This window comes from Ascaphus truei, chromosome 5, assembly GCF_040206685.1.
Source record: "Ascaphus truei isolate aAscTru1 chromosome 5, aAscTru1.hap1, whole genome shotgun sequence".
NCBI lineage: Eukaryota > Metazoa > Chordata > Amphibia > Anura > Ascaphidae > Ascaphus > Ascaphus truei.
Genome location: NC_134487.1, coordinates 194,256,238 through 194,282,621, shown reverse-complemented (window position 1 = coordinate 194,282,621; position 26,384 = coordinate 194,256,238). Strand labels below are relative to the sequence as shown.

Genomic DNA, 26,384 nt, shown 5'->3' with positions numbered 1-26,384 from the left:
TGTTCACTTATGTAACTGTATTTGTAACCATGTATTATTTGATTATTTGTCATCTTAACTCTATGCCCAGGACATACTTGAAAAAGAGAGGTAACTCACAATGTATTACTTCCTGGTAAAACTTTTTATAGATAAATAAATAAAACGAAATGGGTCAGAGGCACAGACTGTCAGCATGGATCCGACACACACATAGTAGAACAGTCAGGGATATGACACAGATACAGTGTGAGTCACAAACAAGCAGGGAGGCGAAATACAGTCAAAGTGACAGTCACAGGCAGGGAGGCAACACAATGACAATGACAGGCAGGAAAATGAATAAAGAGGCGTCACACAAGTGGCCATTATGACGCCATGACCGTAGTCCTGCCCCCTGGTCATGTCCTCTCCGCGCAGAGCCTCGCGTCTGTTCCCGCCCCAATCCCGTATGGGCACGCCGAGTGACGTCACCATACGAGTGGCCCGCTCCTCCATCTTGAAGCCGTGAGCAGCGGCATCTGAGTGTGGTCCTTCCGCGCCGGGCAGCGGCCACCGCAGGCATCCGCCTCCATCCGTGGTTGGAGCTCAGGCCCAGCACCGAGGGGAGGCGTGCACTGCGGCACGGAGCCCGCCCCACACGGCAGCGCCGCTATTAGTGAGGCGCACCATGGCAGGTAACCGACGGAGGTGTGTGTGTGTGTGTGTGTGTGTGTGTGTGTGTGTGTGTGTGTGTGTGTGTGTGTGTGTGTGTGTGTGTGTGTGTGTGTGTGTGTGTGTGTGTGTGTGTGTGTGTGTGTGTGTGTGTGTGTGTGTGTGTGTGTGTTTTGTATTTAAACACAAACGTAAATCCCTTGTGGAATTTACATATAACATTTTTGCACACACTGCTTGTAGATGTGTCCTATATACATCCACTGAAGCCTAAAGGCGCAGCATGTACTTACTGTGTATATATATATCTCACCCAAGGTAACAAAAGGGAACGGGCCCTATGTATACAATATACATCACTGGTAATGGTGCGTAGGCCTCTGTGTATATTGTCTTTTATGTTTATCCATACATGCATCACCCCATAGAACCCTGTGTACCTAGAGGTTTATAGCATATTCATATAATGCCATTTGGGCACAGTCTTTATACAACTCTACTGTGTATACACATTGCAAACAGAATTTGACTGCAGATAAGAACCAGTTGGCCTTATCAGATACTTTGATTTCTTTCACATTTTAGGGTTTGGCTGTATGCCTATTCCAAGCATTTCTGAACTCCCTGTATCGGCCTCTACCACCTCTGCTGAAAGGCTATTCCATAAAACATGTATCTCTTTACCCAACAGCCGGCTCTATAATATCCTCCTGCTCCCTTTTTTAGCCAGCGATTATTATGATTTAGAGAGTGCTGGGTACAGGTTAGGCTGACATATGGTTAAAATGGCATAGTAGAATTAGGCCGCGCTTATTGTGACACGACGTCGCCCGAAAACAAATGCATTGCCGCGTGCGCTTATACTAAGCGCGACAATGCGACGGAGCGCCGTTGTCAAAACTGGTAGCTGGCAAAATTGGATTTTTCAAGGGCTGTCGCCTCATGTGCCGGCCCTGGAACCAATCAAACCTGCGACGCCACCGCCCGGCGAAATATAACTTTCGCCTGTGGCGACGGGTGACGTCACCCGTCGTGTCACCATCGACGGCACTATACGGGCGACCACTGACTGGGTATGGGTTAGGCAGGTATACAGTTAGGATTAGGCTGGCCGGTTAGGGTCAGGCTGATCAAGTTTCTTAACTTTCTGGCTCACTGGGTAAATAGCCTTGTATGAATCAAACATTTCTTCTGAGCCTGACACCCTCCAGCTTCAGATCATGCCGCCTTGTTCTAGCACTTCCTTTTTGTTTTTTGGCCTGAAATATACATCTGTCACTGGTTCAATGAACCCTGCTCGGTGCTGCAGCTCTATACGTGTGTATCTATCTTGATTTATATAGTGCCCACAGCTGTGCCCAGCGCTTTACAAATGAGGCATATAGTATTGGAAGTTATAATACAATAAGTTCAACAAACAATAGGAATGGAATTGCCTGCCTTGGAGAGTTTACAATCTATGTTGGGAGACTAATGTCGCGCTTATAGTGCTGGCGACGCGTCCAATGCTGTCGCAATTGCGAAAGTTGCTTTTCAAATTTAGGGGACGTTGCTGGCTACAAGGCCAGTGATGTCAGAAAAGGGGGAGGGCAGAGGGACAGAGAAACTCCTGATTGGCCGCAAGGGGAGACCGTCGCCGAAAAAAAATCAAATATCAGTGACTACCAGATTTGTTTTTTTTTTGGGTAGCACTGTCACTTTGTCGCCGTCGCGTGCACTATAAGCGCCGAAGACAGCAACAATGCATTTGTTTTGACGCGATGGTCGCGTCGCCTGCACTATAAGCATAGCCTTAGCGGATTGGATTGTAAGATGTCCACGGCAGGGCTTTCCTTTCCTATGATCTGATTTTGTTTGCACTTATTGTATTATCATTTCCTGTACTGTCTCTGTAAAGATGAGTGCATTGTGTGTGCTACATTAAGATATACATACAGGTGAAGGAATAGGCCTTGGCCATGTTTGGCGCTTGCTGGCGGAAGCGTGCTGACGCGTGCTCCCGCTCAGCACTGAGCCCCTACAGCCGCAATTAGAGCGGCTTTAGTAGGGGCTCACCTGCGCTTCCGTGCGCTTGCGGAAGCGCAGGTCTTAGGGGAATTTAAAATTCCCCTGCTTGCCGGCGAGACAGGCCAGTCACGTGAGCGGTTCGCCCAATGAGGGCGTACCAGCTCCGTGACGTCACTGGCCCACCCCCTGACGGCCTGCTGAGAGCGCTTGCGGTAAGCAACTGCAAGGCCAGGGAAAGCACCCGCCTCAGCACGCCAGCGGTAAGCGTGTCCGAGGCCATAAGTGCAGTAGATGGCAGTGCTTGGCCAAAATAGTTAATTTAATTGGTGAGTTTTAAGATTTGCCTTAAAGGTTGGGAGAGAAGGGGCTTGGCGTCGACAGAGTGTGAGGAGGTTCCACAGGTAAGGGGCATGGATGGAAGTAGGTGTAAGGCTGCGGGCAGGGAACGGGCGTGCTGGCGCGCGCGCCCTGCTCGACAGGGCGATTTGGGGCCGGCTAGGCGTGCGCCCGCCTGGGGGCGCGGCCACGACATCACGGAGCTGGTTCTCACTCATTGGGCGAACCGCTCACGTGACGCGCTTGCGAGCGGCAAATTCAAATTTACTTGCGCCGAGCAGGCGCTTGCTGTGGGCGCAGGTGCTCGCTCACGCTGGCCACACACATTGCCGCAATGTGTTTCATCGCGGCCAGCGTGAGCCCGCCCGCTCGGCACCACCCTGGACGAGGCCTAAGATGAGAGAGCAGTATCGGTGGAAAGGAGGCAGTTATGAGTAGAGTTTAGCTATTATTATTATTATTATATTCCACCATGTCTAACACCGGTCCCTTGTGTACACAACATTTCTATGTCAATATAATTTCTCTTGCTGTGTGTGTGTGTCTGTCATCTATATGTGTAAATATTGCTGCACATGTATACATAAGTGCATATATCACATGCCATATATAAAACTTTTCAGGAAGATCAGTAATATTTAAGTAATCTTGGCTGGTATTACATGTTACTCTATACACCATATAACACCCGTGCACTGTGATGCTCCATGAGCTTCCTCATGACTTAGGCCGCGTTCACATAGGGGGCTTTGCAACGCGTCCGCGTGCCTCCGTCTGCTGGTCGATGTGTGATCATCCCCAGCAGACGGAATGATCCGACACAAGGCGACATCATATAAGTGTCATTCTCTTGTAGCGCACTTTGTGAGCCCGCTGTGCCCTTTGTAACCCCCGAAACCACCAATTGACCCACACATGCAGCAGCTGGAGAGTCAGGCAGAATCCCGTCTCCTGCGGTGAGTGTCCGCGCGCCGTCTGTATAGCAGGGACGGAGGGGGCTCAACACACAACCCTACTTTGCTATAATTCACTATAAAAGTTTTGTATGAGCCTCCCCTGCTCCAATGAGCGAGCCCCGCTGCTGCAGGGGAAGAACCCCCACCCATTGCAACTCGGGGAACCTCCTTTACCGGAGCGCGTGATCATTGATTGGCTGCTGAAATTGACGTCACGCTGCTGCAGCCGGAGATCACAGATTGAAAAAACTCCCGCGACTGCAGCAGCGTCGACGTCGTACTTTGCAGCCAATGGTAGTTTCAAAACTGAACCCTACCATTGGCAGCCAGGAATCAGTGACGAACGCGCGCGCTCGTCGTGTAGCGCGCTGTGCGAGCAGGGCCTTAATTGTCACCCTGGGGATCAGGTCCTGTCTGTACATTGGACTATTGTCCTTTTCACGTTACTCTTAGCAGCACTCCCACTCATAATACATCCGGGTAATATATCCCTCACAATTTTATAAATGTTTTTACAAAATGCTTATGTTCTGTACAGTCTGACACTATTTTTTTATCAGTTCTGGTATCTTTCGTGTGTAGATTGTGTAATGCATCCATACACATAATAAAAGACTGTACAGTTTCCTGTCTGCTGCTCACTTCCTCCATGGATTGATTGGTCCCCTTACCATGTAACACTGACTGTCACCGGCATGTGCCATTGGTTAGGATAGCAGGGAGTCCTAGGGCACACAAAGGAGCAGAGAGGAGTTTGATGGGGGTCATGTTATTTGACCCTGTTTTATTTTGTCTGACACTTCCAAATATGATCTTTCAGATTGAGATAAAGGCAATTTTTTTTTTTTTTTTAAACTTCAGATCCTCCTAGTTTTCAATCCAAGAGAAATCTTGCTTTAAGATAATATTTGTAGGGTCTAAAATGTCTGTCTGTGTAAACTAGATGTCTTCAAACACAGCACAAATCAATGTGGCTCCATTCTTACCTCATTAGTTACTGTTCCTTAAAAGGGCAAACTACTGAATGGACAATATTTTGTAAAATAATCTAATTGTCCTTCCGAAACAAATATGAGCATCCTTTAAAACATCAAACGTGCTTCATAAAAGCAGACTGTGGCAAATAGAAGATGGCACATGGCATATCTCCTCCCTGTTGGGGATCAAGCAGGAGAAAAGGAAGGTATTATTCACCTAGATTTAACACTTTAGGCTAGTTTTATAGTTGACGCTCGTGCACGTGACGCACACTTTTTGTGTACGGGTCCGTGCTGTGAGCGACGCGCACAGGTTGTGTGTGTATATGTGTGTATAGATTGTTTGAAAGTTAATAATTTATTATATAATAAACAGACGAGAATAAATAATTTGCAATATGTGCCACTTTGATAAATATGCATGCATGCATACATTGCAGGCTCACTCTTAGCGGTAGCGGCGCGAAAAGATTCTTTTCTGCGTCTTCATTCCTTTGCCCCCGCCCCCTCCCCCCCCTCCCCCCCATTGGCCGGCTCCATGCTCGCTACCGTGCGCGCGCGGCCCTAGCATAGAACGCCTGGCTAACCACAGCCAATTATAAGTGCCGCGCGCACTGTGGTGCAAGCGCACCCACTATATTACGGGCCTTAAACAGGGTTACTGCCATTGGTTCCTGTTGCTTCTCATCACTGCAACATGAGCAGTGTATTCCCTAGAACTTGAAAAGCTGGCAAACATATTCTATCATTTTAAAAGCAACTGCGGTAGGCAGGTTGTTGCATGAGTTTTTCAACTTTCCTGCCGGTCTGGGTGCATGTAGCAGTGGGGTTAGGGTGTCACCCTGCTTTAGGATTTGATATGGTTGGTACTTCTCCCAGAGAACCACCTCTGTCCTGAGGGGTGAGGAGATCTGAGATTGGGAAACAGCTCCTTCCTGTATCGGCGGAACTTGTAGCTCAGTTTGAGGGCGGTACAGTATTTCTGTGAATTGCGACTTTGTTCCCAGGAGTAATGTTTTCAAAGTTGTCTTCGCGAGCAGTTTTTTTGGGTAGCGTTAAAGCAGACTTCTTTTTTTTTTTTCTTCTGTGGAAATAGATGGTGTTGTCTATGTGGTGCTTTTTATTCTGGTCTAAGGTCTCCTTTAGCCAGAACTTTCCTTTTCCTGTTTGAACAAGTCTGAACTTTGCTTATTAATCTTCATGTGCTCTGCTTTCATGTGGATAAGAAATCCTGTTCTCCGAACTACTTTTATGTACGTGAAAAGCAAAAATCTGAGGGTTTAATTTATAAGTATGAGTAGCTTCCGTGTTTTAGTGTTAAGATCTTGTGAAACCCGGTAGTGAGAGTTTAGGAGGTAACTTGTCATAGGTTATAAAGAGACATCAACAGTTTTTCATATCCTGGAATTTCAAATGGGGTGTGTCTGCAAGCTTTTTACTCTTGCCTGTAAGTTTGTAGATATTGGACATAGATTTATTTTTTTTTTTTTAACAAAATTGCAACTTTTGGTTTGTATTGATATATAATTATTTAAGGGCAAAAAAACAGAATCCTTGTGCTACCATGAAGTATGGAGTCTTGTTGTGCGGGGAAGAGGTGGTCATGCGTGACTCTGGTAGCCACACGTGTATCTACTTTGCTGAATTAGAGAAATGTTGGGGTATGGTCTGATGTAGAAATCTCAATAATTTGTACAAGTGTTTTTGTGAACTCTGCTAGTAGCTTAATCCGAATGTACTTTTTGTTGTCCCATTATCATTTTATCGGCTGTTGGCCTGCTCAGTGCTCTCTAACTCGGTTAATCTGCTGCTGAGGTGGCTCTGTACATGCCCTGCTGTTGAACTATTATATGCCAGTGTGTCTCTACTTGTCCCCCTCTTTGCCTCCCTAACTGGGTAAATCCTTTGTGTTTCAGGAGCTGGGGGAGGCAATGATATTCAGTGGTGTTTTTCTCAGGTGAAGGGAGCGGTGGAGGACGATGTATCAGAAGGTAAGGCTCACTTTATCATTTTTCACGAACTATACCTCCAGGTAGCCTCACAGTTGAGGAACTGGTCTCTGAAGTGGAATAGATTAGTTCTGTTTCATGGACAGGTTACTTTGCCTCTCCCTCCAAATCGGGGGTATCTAACGGGGGAGGGGGCCCTTCACTAAAGGAAATGGTGAAATCCTCTCCTTGGGTTATACTCCCTCAGGCCGTTATTTTTGAATAAAATGTGAGTGCATAATTATATTGGCAAATTAACTACTCTGGACGTAATTGTGCATCTTGAATCATAAAAATGAGTTCTGATTACACGCGTGTCCGCGCACACACACACTGGTGCGCATATATATGCAGTGTTTATTTTTACAAAAAAAAAAAAAGAGGTGCCGGTGCTAACAATTAATAATAAAAAATAAAAACATCATGTTTAACATTTTATAGGCACTGTTTATTACTTTGCATTTGAAAACATCGAGAAATTAGTTTCATAGAAAATTCCAAATTTTGATCAAGTTCTAGAATGGCAACTTTCTGACTTCATTCCTTACTGTTGGCGCCTACTGCTGAGCCTCGTCCTCGAAGTAACCATGAATCGACGTATTGAATGAATAGGATCGAATCGAGGCAGGGGCGGTTCAACTACTCTTGATAAAAGTGCGGAAACTGTTTTCATCATCAAAAAGCTCTGATCGGGCTGATCAAATTCATTTCCGAAAATTCCCGTTCACATTCGCTTGAAGAAATATGAATAGTACTCAGAGCGTGTTTCAAATGCAGCAATTTTTCCAGATACGTTTTTTCGGTCAGATACTCAGGAAATCCGTGAATCGTATCATATCTCTTTTGTTTAGTTGAAGTCTGATTCACAAGTTTCTATCTTTCATCTCTCAATGTCAATTGAATGTTAATGTCTTCTGGTCACTATTTTTGATCAAGCACCTGAGACCATTGCGCTAAATCATTATCAAGTAACCCTTTTTTTTTTTTTAAATGTATGTTAAAAAACATCCGGATCAACTGGAGGATAATTTTTGCAATCTCTTTTGTGAAATGAAACTCTGTAAACTTGATTTTTGGCAGCATTTTCATAAGGGCCTTGGACCCTTCGTCTTTCTTCAAAAACCTGTACATTTATCTTTTGATCTGCTCTGTGCAGATCCATGTTGCATTCTTGCAAGTCCAAGCTCAATTCGGACAATTCTTGGAGAGCATTACACATCAATTCTAGATCCAATAAAAATTCTGTAGATGTAATTTTTCGCTGCAAGTCCTTATGTGCATTTCTCCTTTTTGTCTCTCGTAGAATTATGCTTCGCTTCTTCAAAATGTTGCACCAAAACGTCAGTTTTCCCACGCTGCTGAAGCCAACCGGAAACTGGACGCCAACCATCACGTGCATAAAACTCGGCCAATTTTTAACAGTTGAACCTTCAGCAAGTTCACACACACTTTCAGTTCTCTGCTATTTTTTGGTGAAGCGTGATACAAGACACAAAGCTCATCAATAAAAGCTTTAAATCTGTTTCTGGAGACTTTCTTTAACTGTATAACGACCTACAGTTCTAATCTGTGATTAGCAGAGTGCCACACTATTAAAGAAGGAAATTTGTCCTTCAGTAGTTTCTGAATGCCACTATCACACCCCAACATCACGTTGCAACACAAAACAATTTTTTTCAAGTAGTCTTCTGTCATCCCTTAAAACCGAAGAGAATAGTCAAGAATAAAAAAATCCTTGTGCAGTAAAACTTTCAAGTTCGACCAAGTCAAAAATAAATTTACCAGTACATTTATTTCACTAAACGTAACACATTTGAACGTATATGATCAGGGTAGAATTTTGGCTTAGGGTTTTTGAATAGTTAACTGTCAATGAAATGTTACTTTTCGACCTAATGATTTCTTTAGCCAGATTTTTTTTTTTTTTCCTTTTAATTTCATCACTAATCTAATTCACGCTGTTAATACATGCATTAGTAGAATGAAGAATAATACCCATGTCAATTCCGTTCAATTTCGGATTCAAAATGGTTAAACAATTTGTTTTCATTTGCAACTTTTTATAACCAGTGCAAATTTCTTTTGAGGTAATCATGTTTTTGCATACATGCCTTTAAAAAAAAAAAATCACGGGTCTCTGTCAATTTCTGCAACAAGCTGTAACACCGCTTTATGTCCTGTGGTTTCCTTGTCTTTGCGGGGAAGGGGGAAAAAACTTCGATCATATCAGCTGTTGATGATTTTCACCAAAGTAAGTTACCTGTCTGTGTTGGCCCATTGTTTAGATACTTTCACTCCTGTCGTTGTCCTACTTCTTCCTTTTTTTTTTTTTTTTTTTCTCCCTCTTTTGTCACGGGAGACCAGGTACTTTTTTACACCATTTATATAGTGCCGGGATCATTAATTAGGCAGAACAAGATGGTAATAACAAATTGCGTTTTATTTAGGTAAACCCACGTACAACAAGAAGAAATACACAAGGAACAGTTAAAAATACTCTTGCTGGGGGTCGGGAGGAAAAATGTAGGCTTTCCTAGGTGCAGGGTGCACGCTTGGATGAGCTTTCCCTGACCGAGATATACCCCCTGGTTCTCTTGGTCCTCTCTGACTTCAATCCCTAGCCGCGACCGCTCGATTCTAAGAACTTGGGCCCAAAAGACGGGACATGGTCTCTGCGAGGCAAACTTTTCAGGCTTCCAAACGAAGCCGGTCGCTCTGTTATTTCTAACAGAGCAACTTTTGAAAAGCCCACCATAGTTTCATCGACTCGCCTCATTGTTTTGCTGAGATGGACTTGCTCCGTCTCTTGTCCAGCTTCTTAGTCTGCGTCCATAGATACAGCAGCCGTGCGGAGGCTGAGGGAAAGCGGGTGCTTTCCCTGGTCTTCGTTCGCGCGCCATGCGTGGTCGTGTCTATGGACGGGCCAGTGATGTCACAGAGCTGGTTCGTCCTTATTGGGCGAACCGCTCATGTGACCGCCCGATCGTGCGAAAAATCAGTTTTTTTTTTTTTTTTTTGTAAACTTGTTCTTTATTTGCATTTTTTAAGACCAATGGGGAGTGGGGTACAGAACAGGGGAGGATGTTACTTTTGATTTACATTGCATTGTATCTGATATATAACATCTTTTAGTGGGGAGACAATGACATCACTGTTGGGACAGCGTACAAAATAACTAGTATAATAATTTAACTTAAAAAGACGGAGAGGTAAAAGGAAAAGACAAAAAAAGGGTGTCATTACTTTAGCAACAGTTTTCCACTTGTTGGTGTACCACAACAGTAATGCTAACAGATCAGTAAATAGGCACACGTACCTTTGTGGACTATTGAGTACCGAATACCCTCCAGGCCCTCCTCGTTTTAGACCGATACGAAACATATCACACCAAGGTTTCCTCAGGGGATATGTGGGTGTTTTCTTTTTTTTCTTTTTTTTTCCCCCTCTCTCCCCCATCCTTAACTCATGTGTTTTTAGGGCACTTCCATTATGTGTTTTTCAGATTTGGAGAGTTCCCCTAGCAATATATCTATATCCTATATAAGTTCTCCACGGTTCCCAGACTTCTAAGTATTTCTGTACCGTGTCATTTTGTATCCCCGTCAGTTTTTCCATAAGACAGATCCACCATAACCTCGCTTTAACAGCGTGTATGGCCGCCTGCTGTTCCTGTTTCCAGGCTTTGGCTATTTCGCATCTGGCAGCTGTATATATGTGTGTCAATAGTTTGTCGTCAATTTTTTCCATGTTTTCAGTAGGCCTGCATAGCAGTACCGTCTAGGGGAAGGTATACACAAGAATTGTCTGTGACATATCATGTGTGGCCCTCAATAGCTTTGTAACCTTTGGGCACGTCCACCACATATGTATAAACGATCCCTGCTGGCCACACCCCCTCGTACACAGTGGAGACATGTTTCTGAAAAATTTGGACAATCGGAGTGGGGTATAGTACCATTGATGGAGCATTTTATATGCATTTTTTTTTATTAATACACGTGGAGTTCTTTGCTATTCCTTCAAATATGTTATCCCACTGCTCCTGATCTAATTGTTCTCTCAACTCCTCCTCCCACTTTGTCTTCAGTTTGGGTTTTATCTCCGGTTCCGTTTTACCCTCCGCGAGTATGCTGTATACCTTAGAGATCAGACCTTTTTTGTCCTCCCCTAGGAGGCACAAATCCTCAAATGCTGTGAAGTCACTATATATGGGCCTGTCCTTTGTATGTGATCCCTCAATTGAAGATACCTAAAAAAGACCGAATCATGAAGGCCATTTTCTCTCTTTTACTGTCTCGAACTTTTTAATATCTTTGTTTGCCCATAGGTCTTTTACCCTTGTGATTCCTGCCTTGCTCCAGTCCTTAAATGCTGTTGGTTCCGTGCCCGGGATAAAGCTAATATTGTCAAACAGTGGTGTCATCTGAGATTTGAGGTTGGATAGCCCGTGTTTGAGTTTCAATGAATCCCACATGGTTAGTGAGTGTGTGTGATAGATTCCAGGGGCACCATCAGAGCTGGAATCTGGTTTCTTTGTTAACCACAGTATCATTTCTATAGATGACCCTGATATCATATCAGACTCAATTTCCACCCACTTTTTCATCTGTTTATGTGCATGCCAGTGAACCAGTTGGCTTACATGTGCCGCTTGATAATATTGCCACAAGTGTGGCAAGGCTTGCCCTCCTGACTGTTTGGATCTATAGAGTGTGGGCATCTTTATTCTCGCTTTTTTGTTATTCCATATGAATTTAGTGATTTTTATTTTTTCTTCTTTTGTAACTCGTGGATGTCCCTAGCTCTGACCTGTACTGGAAGTGTGTGGAATAGGTACAAGGAAAAATCAGTTTTGACTAATTTCACGTGCTCCCGCACGCTGTATAGATGCGATCGCTGCCTTTAGGCAGTCTGATCGCGCAGCGTGCGGACGCGTCAGCGCGGTCTGCCCTTCTATGGACGCAGCCTTACATACACTCCACTGGGCTATCCCCAGAATGGAGGGGGATGGAGCAGCCAATCGGAGCGTGGGAGTTCCTCCCCGGCAGCCAATAGAAAGAGGGGACTCGTCCCCGGCTGACGTTAGGAGTAGGCATGCCCAGCAGGCTCGAAAAGCCAGGTGCGTGGGAAATATGATTTTAGCCAAAGGGTGAGCAGACTCTATGACTGCATCGTCCCTGGCTAACTCATTGCCACCTGCATGGCCAGCTCCACCAAGTCTGGAAACTACAAAAGGTGCTCTTTGTAGTCCGGACGTGCCCTTTCCTCGCCAACCAAATGTTTTCACATCTCTGGACATTCTCTCCCCTTTGAACTACGGATTCTATGCAGACATGTGGCACCTTAGCATGCACGGGCAAGCTGCATAGAGCCTTATAAGAAATGTATTAAAGTATGTTTTATTATGGTTAATACATGGGGGGGACATTGGGGAGACTTAGGACTGGGATATCGGAGCTCAACTCAGGAGTCTCGGGGACGCTGGACCGCCCCGGTGTAATTCTACTCTAATACCAGCAAATAGTGCCTGCACACCGGGTACAATCAAGGTACTACCGGTAGCTCCGGACCCCGAACTCCTGCAAACAAAATAATTGCATTCTTACCCAAATATCCCACCTAAAACTAACACACAACAAGTTTCATGAGTTTGGGGTAAAAGGAACGTGGAAAAGCAGGGACACTAACTTTAAATGCCAAGATACCTGGCCCCTGTCTTATAGTGCTAGATTGCTCTTGGGTCCCAGGCAGCTACCACAGGGCTTAACCTTTTATTATGACGCCTGGTTACCCTTGCCTGTCACATAACTTATCTGTGTTGGCCCATTGTTTAGATACAGCAGGGCCCCGCTTCTCGGCGCTCCGTTATCCCGTGTTCCTCTTATACGGCGGCACCGAGAAGGGGGCCACCATCTTGGATTTCCAGTCGCGCATGCGCCCCGCGTGCATACGCAGACCGCAGGTTGCGTGCACACCATAGGTTGCACTTGCGCAGAATGGCAAATGCCGGTATGCGCAGAAGTGAAAATCGCCAGATCCGCTTTGCGGCGATTTTCACTATACGGCGGGCCTCTGGAACGGAACCTGCCATATACCAGGGGCCCTGCTGTACTTTCACTCCTGACTTTTTTTTCCCCCAACTCAGAGTTCCAACTTTTCGGAGGGGCATACAGCCTAGTTTCTTAGGCCAGGGTGCAAAAGACAGCGCTGAGCCGCGCCACTTACCCCCATCATCCCTACCGTGTGCGGCTTTAGATGGCGCTTCCGCAGGCGTGCAGAGGCGTGTGGCATTGCAGCCGACAGTACAATTTAATTTTTCCCGCGGAGGGCCGGTCAAGTGACCACCAAAAGCCAATGGCAGTCAATGACGTCGGCGACGTGGTGCGCTAGCCCCGCCTCCCACCCGGCTCTCAAGCGCGCTCGCTGACGCTCATGCAAGGACACAAAAAAAAGGAGAACAGGAGCGTCAGCGCTGCTCAGCGCTGTTATGTTACCATGTCTGAGGCCTTAGTGCGAGTAGCGAGTAGTGTATTGTGCAAAACATTTTTTTTTTTTTTTTTTTTAATCCAAAGTCCAGCAGCTAGGCCAGTCGTCTTAAGTTTGCTCTTCAACAACAGATGAAACAGAAACAGATTCCGTTAATTTCTTTTCTGTCACTTCATCACTCGATATTTTTTTCATTTTCAAAGTTGGGGTAATTTTATTAAGGCTTTCAAACAGAAAAATGAACAGGACGTTTTTATATATATTATTTTTTTTTTTTTAAGCAGCAGGTTAACAGTACAAAAAAGCCTCAGACGCGAAGACCAATGTGAGATGTACGATCAAACAATAACACTTCCAAAAATGAAAGCATTACAGATCACATGAGAAGTTAAAACCTCAAATGAAAAATCCTATGAAGACACACAGTCCCAGATAACAAATGGAGGTGCTGCTCTCACCAAAGAGAAACACACCCCTCCCCCTACAGCAAACACAATAAAATAAGTTTTAGCATATAGAATATCAACTAGTAACTTTTTTTTTTTTTTTTTTTTCAGTTGGAAACTGGTGAATATGGCATTTTCTGGATGCATTTTGGGAATGTTGTTTTAGCAGTCATAATATATAAAAACACTACATTCCCCTGGCTCAGAACATTTAAACAGTAGTGGATTAACGCCTCTCTGCAAGGAATTATTGCTGAGCCAGCAAACCCCAAAGGCATTGGCCTGAATTGGCATAAATGGACCCACAGATTCTTATATAGTAGATGTACCAAGATCCATATTACCACATTTTGTTAATACACCACAACATGTTTTTTTTAAATCTTTCTGGGAGAGGCAGGAAAGAGTGAAGGGTGCTCCTTAGTTTTGTATTTGAGAATCAATACCGTGTCAAATCACAATAATTCACAAAGAAAAAAAACATGCTTTTTGTTTTCTGTGAATGGTTATAATAGTATAAATGTGAATAAAGAAGGGAATACAAAAACAAAGCGCACTGTATCATAAAAAGTGGGGGGGAAATAAATGCTGCTCAAAACCCTAAGAAGAATGGTCCAAATTATCTTCTGTGAACAAGTGTAGCGAAGAGTTGGGGAGCGCACTGTCACCATAAAAAGAGAACATAAAAACACAACATGGTGCAATATGTTTCAACTGGGTATGGATATTTTTGGGTATTTTGTGAAGTGGGAACTCACATTCTTTTAGATAAAAGATGGCATTTTCCAAATCTATTTGGCTGAAGTTTTCAAGTTTAGAATGGGTCACCGATCTTCCTGAAATCACTGGTGTTGTGTGGGTCTGGTACTTCCTCAGTGATGTGGTGGGATCATTAATTGAGCAAAACAAGGTAATTAAATAAATTGTAATTTATTCACTTAAAATAGGCATACACACAATGGAACACAAACTACATAAGAAATACACGCTTGCTTGGGACCTGAGGCAAACAACTAGACTTTCCTAGCTGAATTGAACGTAAAACAAGAGTCTTTAGTTTGACCGGAACTTAGCCCAAAATCATCTGGAACTCATATCGGCATGAAGTTCCTGACGCCACCGCTCTCTTTCCTCCAGAGGACTTTAAATCACTTCACCGGGAGTTGGCTCCAAACGTCCTGGAACCAAATTCGGCTTGCAATCCTAGCCGCGACCACTACGTTCCTTTTTGAGAACTTTGTCCCAAAAATCTGGATTTATAATTAAGTAATAATCCCTGAAGAACAGGGCATTACTGGCCAATAATGCCCTGGCTGGAAGAGTTGAAGGCCTGAGGCGAACCCGAGGGACTTTAACCCAGCCAGGGCATTATTGGCCAGTAATGCCCTGTTCTTCATGGATTATTACTATTATAGGCTAAATGTAGGCTTATTTCATAAATAATAGACACTTTTGTATAGTTATATAGAATTTTTTTTATTAATATAAAATAAAATGTTAAATACATGAAACCACCTCTATATACTCTTACACTGCAGATATCTATATCCACACACTGCCGCCCCCTCTGTGTACACACACACAGCAGCTCACACACAAACTGCTGCTACACACACAACAGCACAGTGCCTCTACACACACACACACACACACACTGGAGCTCTAGACACACAACACAGCACCTCCTCTACACTCACTACACAGTACCTCTACACACAGCAGCAGCTCTACACACACACACAAACTCTGCTGCTACACACACATGCTACACCCATAAACAATGCTACTGACACACACACACACACACACACTGGAGCTCTATACACACACACACACACACACACTCACACACTAGCTCTATACACACACACACACACACACACACATATCAGCTCTACACTCTCACAAACTGCTGCTACACATACAACAGCACAACACACACACACTGCAGCCACAATAAAAAATGCAGCCACTTACTAAACTTTGCACTGTCCCCCCCAGCTCTACACACAGCACCTCTACCCCCCCCACACACACAACACTTCTATACACAACACACTTACTTCTTTGCAGTCTCTCTCCCCTCCCCCCACCCCCCAATTCAACTGAATCTGCTCAGAAAATCTCAGTCAGCTCTGAAGGGGGAGGAGTCAAACCGTGGCTGATACTTTTTGACCAATCCCCTGCCATGTCTCAGAGCTTTTACTTAATTCAGACCAATCCCCTGCCCTGTCTCAGCTGTTCTGAAAGCTGATTGGCTGGAAATAAACAGATTGAAAACTGCATTTAAATAAAATATTCAACATTCAAATTTGGCGCTGCTTTTCTGGTGCTTAAAATCTCATGACTGCATTGGCTGAGGGATTCTTACAGTATTTTGGAACTCATTTACAGAATACTGCAGCCAATCCCAGCGTGGGAACTTTCTCACCAGCCAATCAGAGCGATGCCAGTCTTCTGAAGCCAGGCAAGCGGGACTTCTGAATCAGCCAAGGGCATGCGCAAGTTTGCCACCTTAGCCACTTGGTATTCAAAAGCCACCAACTTTTGCAGGCGGCTCAGTCTGGAGGGGCAAATGGTAGTCCTAAGGACTTCCATTCATCCCGGGATGTGGATTCTCGAGCCTACATCTCCTGGCCAAATGTCCTTCACACCTCTGACATCCTCTGTGGCTTTCATGTCCGATGTCTGAGTAGACACACTGGCACCAAGTTGGTAGCCCAGTGGTCTGTCAGAACATTGGACCTGAAAGTCCCAGCTCATAATACTGTGCACAAAGCATATATATATTTTAAAAACACTCTGTTACTAAAATATACACTTTAACCTATTCTAAGTCTTCTGGTATGGGGGAATAGAATAAAAAGCTGCTCTTTATTTCTTACTAGCCATATTCCCCATACACTGCCAAATAGACTTAGACTTTTAAAACTTCTCACAACCTTATCTATGGTTGGAGCACCTCCTGAACCCCTATACAGATTCTGGGTGAACTGGGCAATAACTGGATATCCCCCATGACAAGTTCAGAGACACCTCACATCCCTATGCCCCATTTACCTTTCTGGTCTGCTTAAGCAGGGAATCCTAGCGGTGAGACACGCAAGCATTTTCAAGGGGAGATTTTGCCAGGACAATGTGCCTATATGTATCTGGGAATCCAACCTGATTCCCGGGTACATATTTGTGGTATCCTGCAACTCTGGACCCCGATTAGCTAGGCACATTCTGACAACACATTCTCTGCAAAACCCCCCTTGAAACTCACAGCCCAGCAAGCTCTGCTTGCTGGCACTCCTGGAAAGGTAAAAAAACATACTGTACATTCTTTATTGTCGCATAATTTTACAATATGGTTATACAACAGTTCGGCTTGATCTAACACTCCTGAGCCCCAATACATGGATCAGAGGAAACAAACGGGCTTAACCTTTATTAGTGAGCCTGGTTACCCCTCACCACCATGTTGTGTTTTTGTTATCTTTTTATGGTGACCTGCGCTTCCCATCTCTTCGCTACACTTTCTGGGAGAGGTCTCAGATGTCACGCCGGTCCTACGCTCCGATGTGGAAGTTTCACTCTACTTCCGGCGCTTACCGACAGAGTAGGGAGGTGCCCGACCCCAAGGGAACGGGAAGAAACAACTGGAGAGAGTTGGGACCCGGCCGTTCCAGCACCAACTGGGAACCCCCCCACCACTCCCACAGTGCTGGAATAATTGTCCCGGCTTTCTCTGTCTGGCTATCGGCCTCTCCGTATTGCCTGACGTCACTAGTACAAAAATAAAAAAAAATTAAAAAAAGGTGGCGGTGTGCAGTACCAGGACGTACCCCCACAAAAAAATCTGAATCTTAGAGGAAGCAGGGATCTTATAATTGAATGCCAGTTCTCAAAGATGGGGTGCCCTTCTGTTAGAATCTTTTGATCTACAACAGAACGCCCAATAGATGTTGAGATCCGGGTAATAACTCTCTTCTCGTTTGCAATGAATGGCTCTCCAAATAATTTCAGACAATGCCACAGCAGTGGCTAACTTGAACAGGCAAGGTTGCATGAGGCATTGAGAGAAGTCTCAAGAATCCTAATTTAAGCAAGATTTTTTTATTCCAGACAAAGCTCCAGACAATATATCGCAGGGAAATCGAATATCTGCAGATTTCTTAAACCGTCACAGAATCCATCCAGGACAATAGTCTCTAAAGACAGGTATTCAATCACATGGTCTCCAGATGTTACCTGCAATAGACGGGGCAACAAGGGCAAATGCAAAACTCACAATTTTTTTGCTCCTGAAATGTAATTCGGAAGGTGACATATAGAAGCAATGTCAATTTGATTACATATCCCGCAGGTATATATTTTTCCACCGCTGCCCATGGTACAGAGGGTTCTAACAAAGATGTTGGAAAAAGTTAAGGTCCTCATTAAAGCCCCATTTTGGCTAAGAACATGGTTTACAGACTCGATGAAAATGTCAATAGATGCCCCTTGGAAACTACCTCTTCCTTCCAGACCTAGTTACACAGGGTCCCAATAAGGCTTCCTAATCTGGCCTTTCTTACCTTGAGGGCATGATATTTAAAAAGCAAATTTTTCTGGTCAGGTTGTTAAACCGATCCTCTGTGCCAGGAAACAATCAACATCCGAGGTATATCATAAGGCAGGGGTCATCAAACTCTTAGTCCAAAAGAGCCAAATATGAGTAGCACAACGATTTAGAATTTTTCAAGGAGCCATAAATATATTTTTACAAGTACGGTTGATTAACCGTCATCACATCAGGCTGCCCCCCCCCCCAGGGCCGCCAACAGAAATCATGGGGCCTGGGACAAATGAAAGGAGCAGGCCCGCCCCCGAACCCATAGTGTACCCCCCCCCCGAACCCATAACACACCTACCACGAAAAAGTATATTTTAGCGCGCAACTTTTACTTAACTGTTTTCTTATTGTGATTCAGAAAAAAACATTACAATGCAAATATTTATTTTTATATTTTCAACAAGACATGTGACTGCCTGCCTGGGTGGCTGAGTGGATGACTGGGTGGGTGAATGACAGTTGGGTGAATGATGGTTGTTTGACGGGTTGAATGACAGTGGGTGGGTGAATGACGGTGGGTGGGTGAATGGGAGACAGTGACTAGGTGGGTGACAGTGACCCATTGACAGTGACTGGGTGGGTGGGAGACAATGACTGGGTGGGTGGGAGACAGTGACTGGGTGACAGTGACTAGGTGGGTGACAGTGACTGGGTGGGTGGGAGACAGTGACTGAGTGACAGTGACTAGGTGGGTGACAGTGACTGGGTGGGTGGGTGACAGTGAGACAGTGACTGGGTGTCAGATGCTTATCTCATGCCCCACATGGAAGAGCTGTTAGATGATCTTGCGGGGGCAATGTATCTGACCACCATGGACTTGTCAAAAAGTTATTGGCAAATTCCACTGACCCCGGAGGCTAAGGAGCATTTATCACTCCCAAGTGGTCTCTATGAATTTTTGGTGATGCCATTTGGGATGAAGAATTTCCCGGCTACCTTCCAATACCTGGTCAATAGGTTACTGGAAGGAATGCAAAGTTTTACAAGGTTATACCTGGATGACATTGCTTTGTTCAGTAACTCGTGGGACTCACATTTAGTGCATGTAGCTGCAGTGCTGACAAGGATCAGGGAAGCAGGATTGACACTGATGCCTGTCTAGTGGATATGGCGGAAGTATTGTACCTAGGGCACAGAGTGGGTGGAGGGAACCTTAAGCCAGAGCCAGCTAAGGTGGAAGCTATAGTGCAGTGGCAGGTACGTAGGACTAAAAAGCAGATCATTACTTTTTTAGACACTGCAGGAAGTTTGTCCCTCAGTATAGTGCCATTGCAAAACCCCTGACTGACTTAACCCAGAATAGACTCCCAGTTCTAGTAGCCTGGTCTGCCAGTGAAAAAGCTTTTTAGGCACCAAAGGCCGAGTACATAGCAGGGGAGGCCACGCTGAGCCGTGCGGACGCTCCACGCTGAGCCCCTGCATCCTCCACGAGGATGTCTTTAGAGGGAGCTCACGCGAGCGTCCGCTGGCGTGCTGAGGCGCTGGATTTTTCAGCCGACAGCCAAGCTGTTTTTCAGAGCGCTGTCGGCTGAAAACATCCAATCAGCGCGGAGCAGCGTCAACGTCACGGCGCCGTGACATCGTCGCCGTGACGTTGACGTCGGTGCGTCGCTGGCGATTGGCCCAGCGACGTCACTGCCCCGCCTCCCTCAGTCTCCCCCCGCCTCCCGATCGCGCCCGCTGGCTCAACTGCATGGGCATGAAATCATCCAGATTTCAGCAGGCGAGCCTCAGCGTCAGCGTGCCTCAGCCCTGTTACCCTCTCTATGGCCCAAGCCTAAGATAGCACTAGCTAGTGCTCCAATTCCGGCTGCATCAGACTACACAGAAAAGTTTTTAGTACAGACAGATGCCTCTGTCTACGGTATCGGTGCTATACTCAGCCAAGTAGGGGAGGAGGGGGTGAACATCCTGTGGTGTATCTAAGCAGGAAACTTTTACCCCGCGAAGTGGCTTATGCCACTATTGAAAAAGAGTGCCTGGCTATTGTTTGGGCTCTGCGGAAACTGCAGCCCTATTTGTATGGCAGGGCATTTACTGTTATCACAGACCAAAATCCATTAAGTTGGCTACAACGGGTGTCGGGGAGAATGGCAAATTGCTCCACTGGTGTCTTTCACTGCAAGAATTTGATTTCTCCATCCAGCACAAGAAAGGCAGCGAGCATGCAAACGCTGATGGACTTTCCCGACAAAACATTCCTTGCGAGCCAAAAGCCTTGAGGTGTCAGGCTAGTCGAACTGCCGGACGTGGCGTCTGGAATCGAGCCTTCATCTTGAGGGGGGAGGTGTGACGGTGAAGGGGTAACCAGGCCATAAATAAAGGTATTATGCCAGGTGGTTACCTCTGAGTCTTGTTTTAGAGTGTCAGCTCTTCAACCTGGGTATTGTACCTGCAATGAATGTAATTGTATGGCAATAAAGAATTTAAGTCTTTTGCCTTTCCAGTAGTGCTAACAAGTTAATTTTCTCAGGAGTTTCAGGGTGAATTTTGTGGTAAAAGTGTTGTCGGATTGTGTCTAGCTAGTCGGGGTCCAGAGTTACTGGCTACCCCAAAAATGTATCCAGGAGTCGAGTAGGTTCCCGGGTACATGTAGACACAGACCTCCAGACAAAGTCCTCCCTGGAAATCAGTTACGCGGCTCACCGCCAGAATGCCCTGCTTCAGCACAGACCAGAATGGTAAATGGGGGCATAGGTATACGCGTATCCTGGGTACAGTCAGGGGACCCTAGTTTAGGGAGAGTCCCCCCCAGTATATGCCCAAACACCTGGACCTGATATATGGGTTCGGAGTGTCTCCAACCATCCATAAGGTTTGCGAGAGTGAAATTATTTCTAGTTCCGGTACAATAGAAGTAACTCTGAAACTTAACATAAGCGTTATTTGAAGCAACTTTTTTTTTGTTTCAAATAATTTTTATTGCGTTTTACAGCATATGTTAAGTGAAAACCTTATTGTAGGCATTAGACACAGTTGTACAGGATCAACTCTACACATTCAACATGACATATTTCCACTATTCAGGTGATACATAGAAGTGATCTTTGTGCTCCAAGCAACCGAGCCATACCATTGCTGCCTATTAAACTTAAACGGGGACAGACCGTAAAAGAAAAATAAATTATATTACAATAAGACATCCATGGGAAGTCAAATGTTTCTCTCCCGTTTATTTTAGCATTCAATCCACGGTTCCCATGTTCTATAAAAGGTGTCTGTCGATTGTTTCATGAATGCGGTTAATTTCTTAATTGATTCGTTTCTCTACCATACGTCTGTAAGGAGGGGCTATTTTTGAGGCTGCGATTGAACACCTGGCTGCTGTCAGTATGAATTAGATTAGTCGTTGCAGTGGGTGGCTTATATCTTCTACTGGTTTTGCCAGTAGGTATAAGAGGGGATCCACTGGGATCGTTTCCTCTGTGGTGTCTCTTATAACTGCTTGGATCAGAAGCCAAAATTTCTGTATTGCGGGGCACGTCCACCATATGTGGACCATATCCCCTTTCTGTCCGCAACCCCTCCAACACAGGTCTGGGACTTCTGGGTATATCTGTCTGTCTATCCGGGGTTAAGTACCAGTGGAATAGGATTTTATATATGTTTTCCTTTGTCGTGGTGCAGATTGATGTTTTGACCGCGTATTCCCAAATATCCTCCCATGCATCTCTGTCGATAGTAACATTTAAAACCTCAGCCCATTTAAGCATGTAATTATGGTCAGGGGTGTTTCCTGATGCTTCCATTCCAAGGTAAATTTATGTAATCAGCCCGTTCTGATATACTCCCTTCTGACAGTATGACTCGAAACTGGTAATCTCAGGAAAGGCTGAGTTATGTGATATTTTGCTCACAAAATGTCGTAACTGAAGGTATTTAAATATATGAAGGTCAGTCGCCTCATACTTGGCGCATAGTTCTTAGAAGCTAAGAATCTTCCCTTTACTCAGAAGATCTGCTACTGTATTTAAGTTTTTATTATTATATTGAGCAAACTGCTTTGGTTCACATCCCGGTGGAAAATCCGGATTATTGAGAAGGGGCGTTAACTGTGATGGAGATGAGGTGAGTTTATTTTTCCCTTTGGTTCTATTCCAGATGGACCACGTGCATCCCATCGGGCCCAATTTGAATCTTTTAGTATCCGAATCCTGTCCCCTAGGGGACCACAGGGAGTTTGCTAGCATGGTACCCCTGAATAATGGGTTTCAATACCCAGCCAGCAAAACAGCCTCGGATCTGCATTCCAGACCACTGCCTGCCTCAAATGGGCAGCCTGGTAGTATTTTTAATAAACTTCTTATAGGAAGGCCTAGGTTTTTTCAGTAGATCCTAAAAACGAGGATCTAAGGCTGAGTCCCCCTGTGCCGCTGACCGCGCTCATGCTTGGAGAGCAGTGACGTCAACCAGCTCTCCAAGCATGAGCGATCGCTGTCCTGCAACATTTTAGAGCAGGAGCGCGGGGCGTGGCTAATAATGGATGGGGTGTGGCTATTACGGGAGGGCGCGTGTTATTGGCTGGATAGGGTCTGTCTCTGTGTGTCTCTCTTTGTGTGTGTCTCTCTGTCTCCATTTTCTCTCTACCCTCCTCTCTCACCCCCCCCCATTGCTCTTTCTCTCTCCGCCCATTGCTCTTTCTCTCTCCGCCCCTACACTCTCTCCCGACCCCCCTCTCTCTCCCCACTTCCCTCCTCTCTCCCCCACTTCCCTCCTCTCTCCCCCCATTGCTCGCTCTCCCCCCCACTCTCCCCCATCCCTCCTCTCTCCCCCTTCTCTCCCCTCTGTCCCCCCTTCCCTCCCCTCTCCCCCCCATTCCCTCCTCTCTCCCCCCCATTCCCTCCTCTCTCTCCCCCCTTCCCTCCTCTCTCTCCCCCCCTTCCCTCCTCTCTCCCCCCCCTTCCCTCCTCTCTCTCTCCCCCCTTCCCTCCTCTCTCTCTCCCCCCTTCCCTCCTCTCTCTCTCTCCTCCTTCCCTCCTCTCTCTCTCTCTCCCCCCTTCCCTCCTCTCTCTCTCTCTCTCTCTCTCTCTCCCCCCTTCCCTCCTCTCTCTCTCTCTCTCTCTCTCTCTCTCTCTCTCTCTCCCCCCTTCCCTCCTCTCTCTCTCTCCCCCCTTCCCTCCTCTCTCTCTCTCTCTCTCTCTCTCTCTCCCCCCTTCCCTCCTCTCTCTCTCTCTCTCTCTCTCTCTCTCTCTCTCTCTCTCCCCCCTTCCCTCCTCTCCTTTTCCCCCCCTCCACCTCACTCCGTTCCCCCCCCCCCTCCACAAATATTATCACGGTAGACCAGGTCTTACCAAGAAATTAATACCGGGATTCTAGACTGAGCAGTACAAGGCGGGGTAAAATAAATTGTAATTTATTTCCTTTGTAGACAAACACACAATACTTCACAATTACATTCAATAAACACTTACTGGGATGGGGAAACAAAATAAAATGTCCACGGAACGAAACAGTCTCTGGACACCCCTGCACGCATGCTAGTGGGTGCGCAATGTGAACCGTGCGACAGTCCTTGGCTAAGGGTGCAACTTGCCACCCCTATATCTCCGCCGAAAGGAAAGATTTCGTAATGTCCTTACAGGATTCGTTTGGGAATCCTTAGCTCAAACGAATTCTGGAAGAGGGGCACGATCCTTGGTTACGATGTTGTTAACCCCTCACACTCCGGAACCGCTGGAACTTGGACGTTTCTTGGTTGATCTTGGGTGAATCTTAAGATGAATCTCACTAGGATGAGGCTGCAGGCATTCTTATAGGGTTAAGAGCCCTATTCCTAACATACGCAGCCAATCCTCCCGTGGGAACAACTTTTCCCACCTATCCCAGACTTGCCAGTACCTTACAAAAAGGAAAGCTTCCCGGTTTGCACAGAGCATGTGCTAACTTGACACCTAAGCTGCTTGGCATACCGGGTCCAACCTCTTACCTGGCGACAGCAAGTCTGGGGTTTGGCTACCAAGTGTGAAGTGCCCATACTTCGCACCAGTATCTGATACTTGGCAATATCCCGGCCACCCTAACACCTAGGGTCTTTGAGGCTTTTCAACTCCAGACTTGTCTAGACACTGGGGCACCAACTTAGCAGGGTGCCCTTTGAAGTACGGAGATGAAAATCCCTCAGCTCATTCATCCATAACATATGGGCATGTTAATGGATTCATTGCCGGGCTGGCAGGAAAGGGTTCCTGCCTGTACATTAAAAACACCATTGAAATATAGTTTATTTTTATATGTATGTTCTGTATGTGCAACAAATATAAAACTCATATGTATATTCACAGTACTTTGTTAACTAGCTGCACTCCAAAAATTAGAGTGCTAGCTCTTTCCTAGCGCAAGTTATCTACTTAATTGAAGGGGCTCTGTGATTTGGGTTGCGGTTTGACCTATAATCGGTCTGGGTTACAAACCGGCATACAATGTATCCGTCCTGGCTTTGATCGGTAACCGCAGACGCGCCACCAATTCACCTCAAGTGGATAACGAGGCAGCCGGATACATTGTAGCAAGAAGGTACTTCAGCTAAACCGCAGACCACTTATTCAATTGACTTTGCGGTTTCGACGTCTGTGGTCTGGAAACTGATACCCATCTTTAATGCAGCTAGTTACTCGCAGGAACACTTATGCAATTCAGGGCTTGGCACAGTGCTAGAAGCTCCCCCTTGTGTCGCGAACACAGTTTGCACATTTCCCATTCATTCACAATACTGCAGCTCACTTCTGGGGCTGCAAAACAGGGACAATAAAGATAGTGTAGGGGAAAACATGGCATTATGGTGACCATACAATTTAACCCCTTCCGTCCCAACAAGGTTTAGGGTTAACCAGCCAGGCATAATACCTTTATTATTGGCCTGGTTAACCCTTCCACCGCCACAAATATGCTAAGTGGAAGAGGTGCCAAGCTGGCGCATGCCCTTTGCAGAATTGAAAAAAGTTCCCGCCCAGCCTCGGGGTATCGGCAAATCGCTGGTAGAATTATTACAGGCATACCCCGCTTTAACATACACAATGGGACCGGAGCATGTATGTAAAGTGAAAATGTACTTAAATTGAAGCACTACCTTTTTTCCACTTTACAATGCATATACTGTACTGCAAACATCATATATGTGCATAACTGATGTAAATAATGCATTTGTAACCAAAATAAATACAGTAGGCTTTATTCAAATAAAATGAATGGGAGCAAGCAAGCAAGGAGGTGAGAGGCGCGCACATGGGTCAGTACTGTATAGCAGCTCTCTCCTCTCTCGCAGTCTCTCTCTCCTTCTCGCACTCTCTCACTCAGTCACGCACTTCCTCCCTCAGTCACGCACTCTCTCCCACTCAGTCAGTCACGCACTCTCTCTCATGCACATTGTCACTCGGTCACACACACATTGTCACTCGGTCACACACACATTGTCACTCGGTCACACACACATTGTCACTCTGTCACACACACACTGTCACTCGGTCACACACACACTGTCACACGGTCACACACACACTGTCACTCGGTCACACACACACTGTCACACAGTCACACACACACTGTCACTCAGTCAGTTAAACACACACACACACACACACACACAGTCAGTCAGTCAGTTAGTCAAACACACACAGTCAGTCAGTCAAACACAGTCAGTCAGTCAAACATACACACTCAGTCAGTCAAATACACACTCAGTCAGTCAAACACACACAGTCAGTCAGTCAGTCAAACACACACAGTCAGTCAGTCAAACACAGTCAGTCAGTCAGTCAGTCAAACATACACACTCAGTCAGTCAACCACACACAGTCAGTCAAACACACACACACAGTCAGTCAGTCAGTCAAACACACACAGTCAGTCAAACACACACAGTCAGTCAAACATACACAGTCAGTCAAACATACACACTCAGCCAGTCAGTCAGTCAGTCAAACACACACAGTCAGTCAGTCAAACACACACACACAGTC

The 26,384-nt window shown here is 45.6% G+C and overlaps 1 protein-coding gene across 4 annotated transcripts in view; it reads left to right on the top strand.

Annotated features, from left to right (window-relative positions):
* The first annotated feature begins 363 nt into the window (after window positions 1–363).
* PPP2R2A (protein phosphatase 2 regulatory subunit Balpha) overlaps window positions 364–26,384 on the top strand; it is a 57,085-nt gene continuing 31,064 nt past the window's right edge. For 2 of the 4 annotated variants that reach the window (XM_075601566.1, XM_075601569.1), the window contains exons 1-2: window positions 5,863–5,958; window positions 6,826–6,900. In XM_075601566.1, coding sequence (XP_075457681.1) covers window positions 5,922–5,958; window positions 6,826–6,900 — 112 coding nt within the window. In that variant the 5' untranslated portion in view covers window positions 5,863–5,921. Of the gene's footprint in view, window positions 657–5,862; window positions 5,959–6,825; window positions 6,901–26,384 lie in introns of those variants that run through there. The other 2 variants (XM_075601568.1, XM_075601567.1) reach the window with 2 other exon arrangements.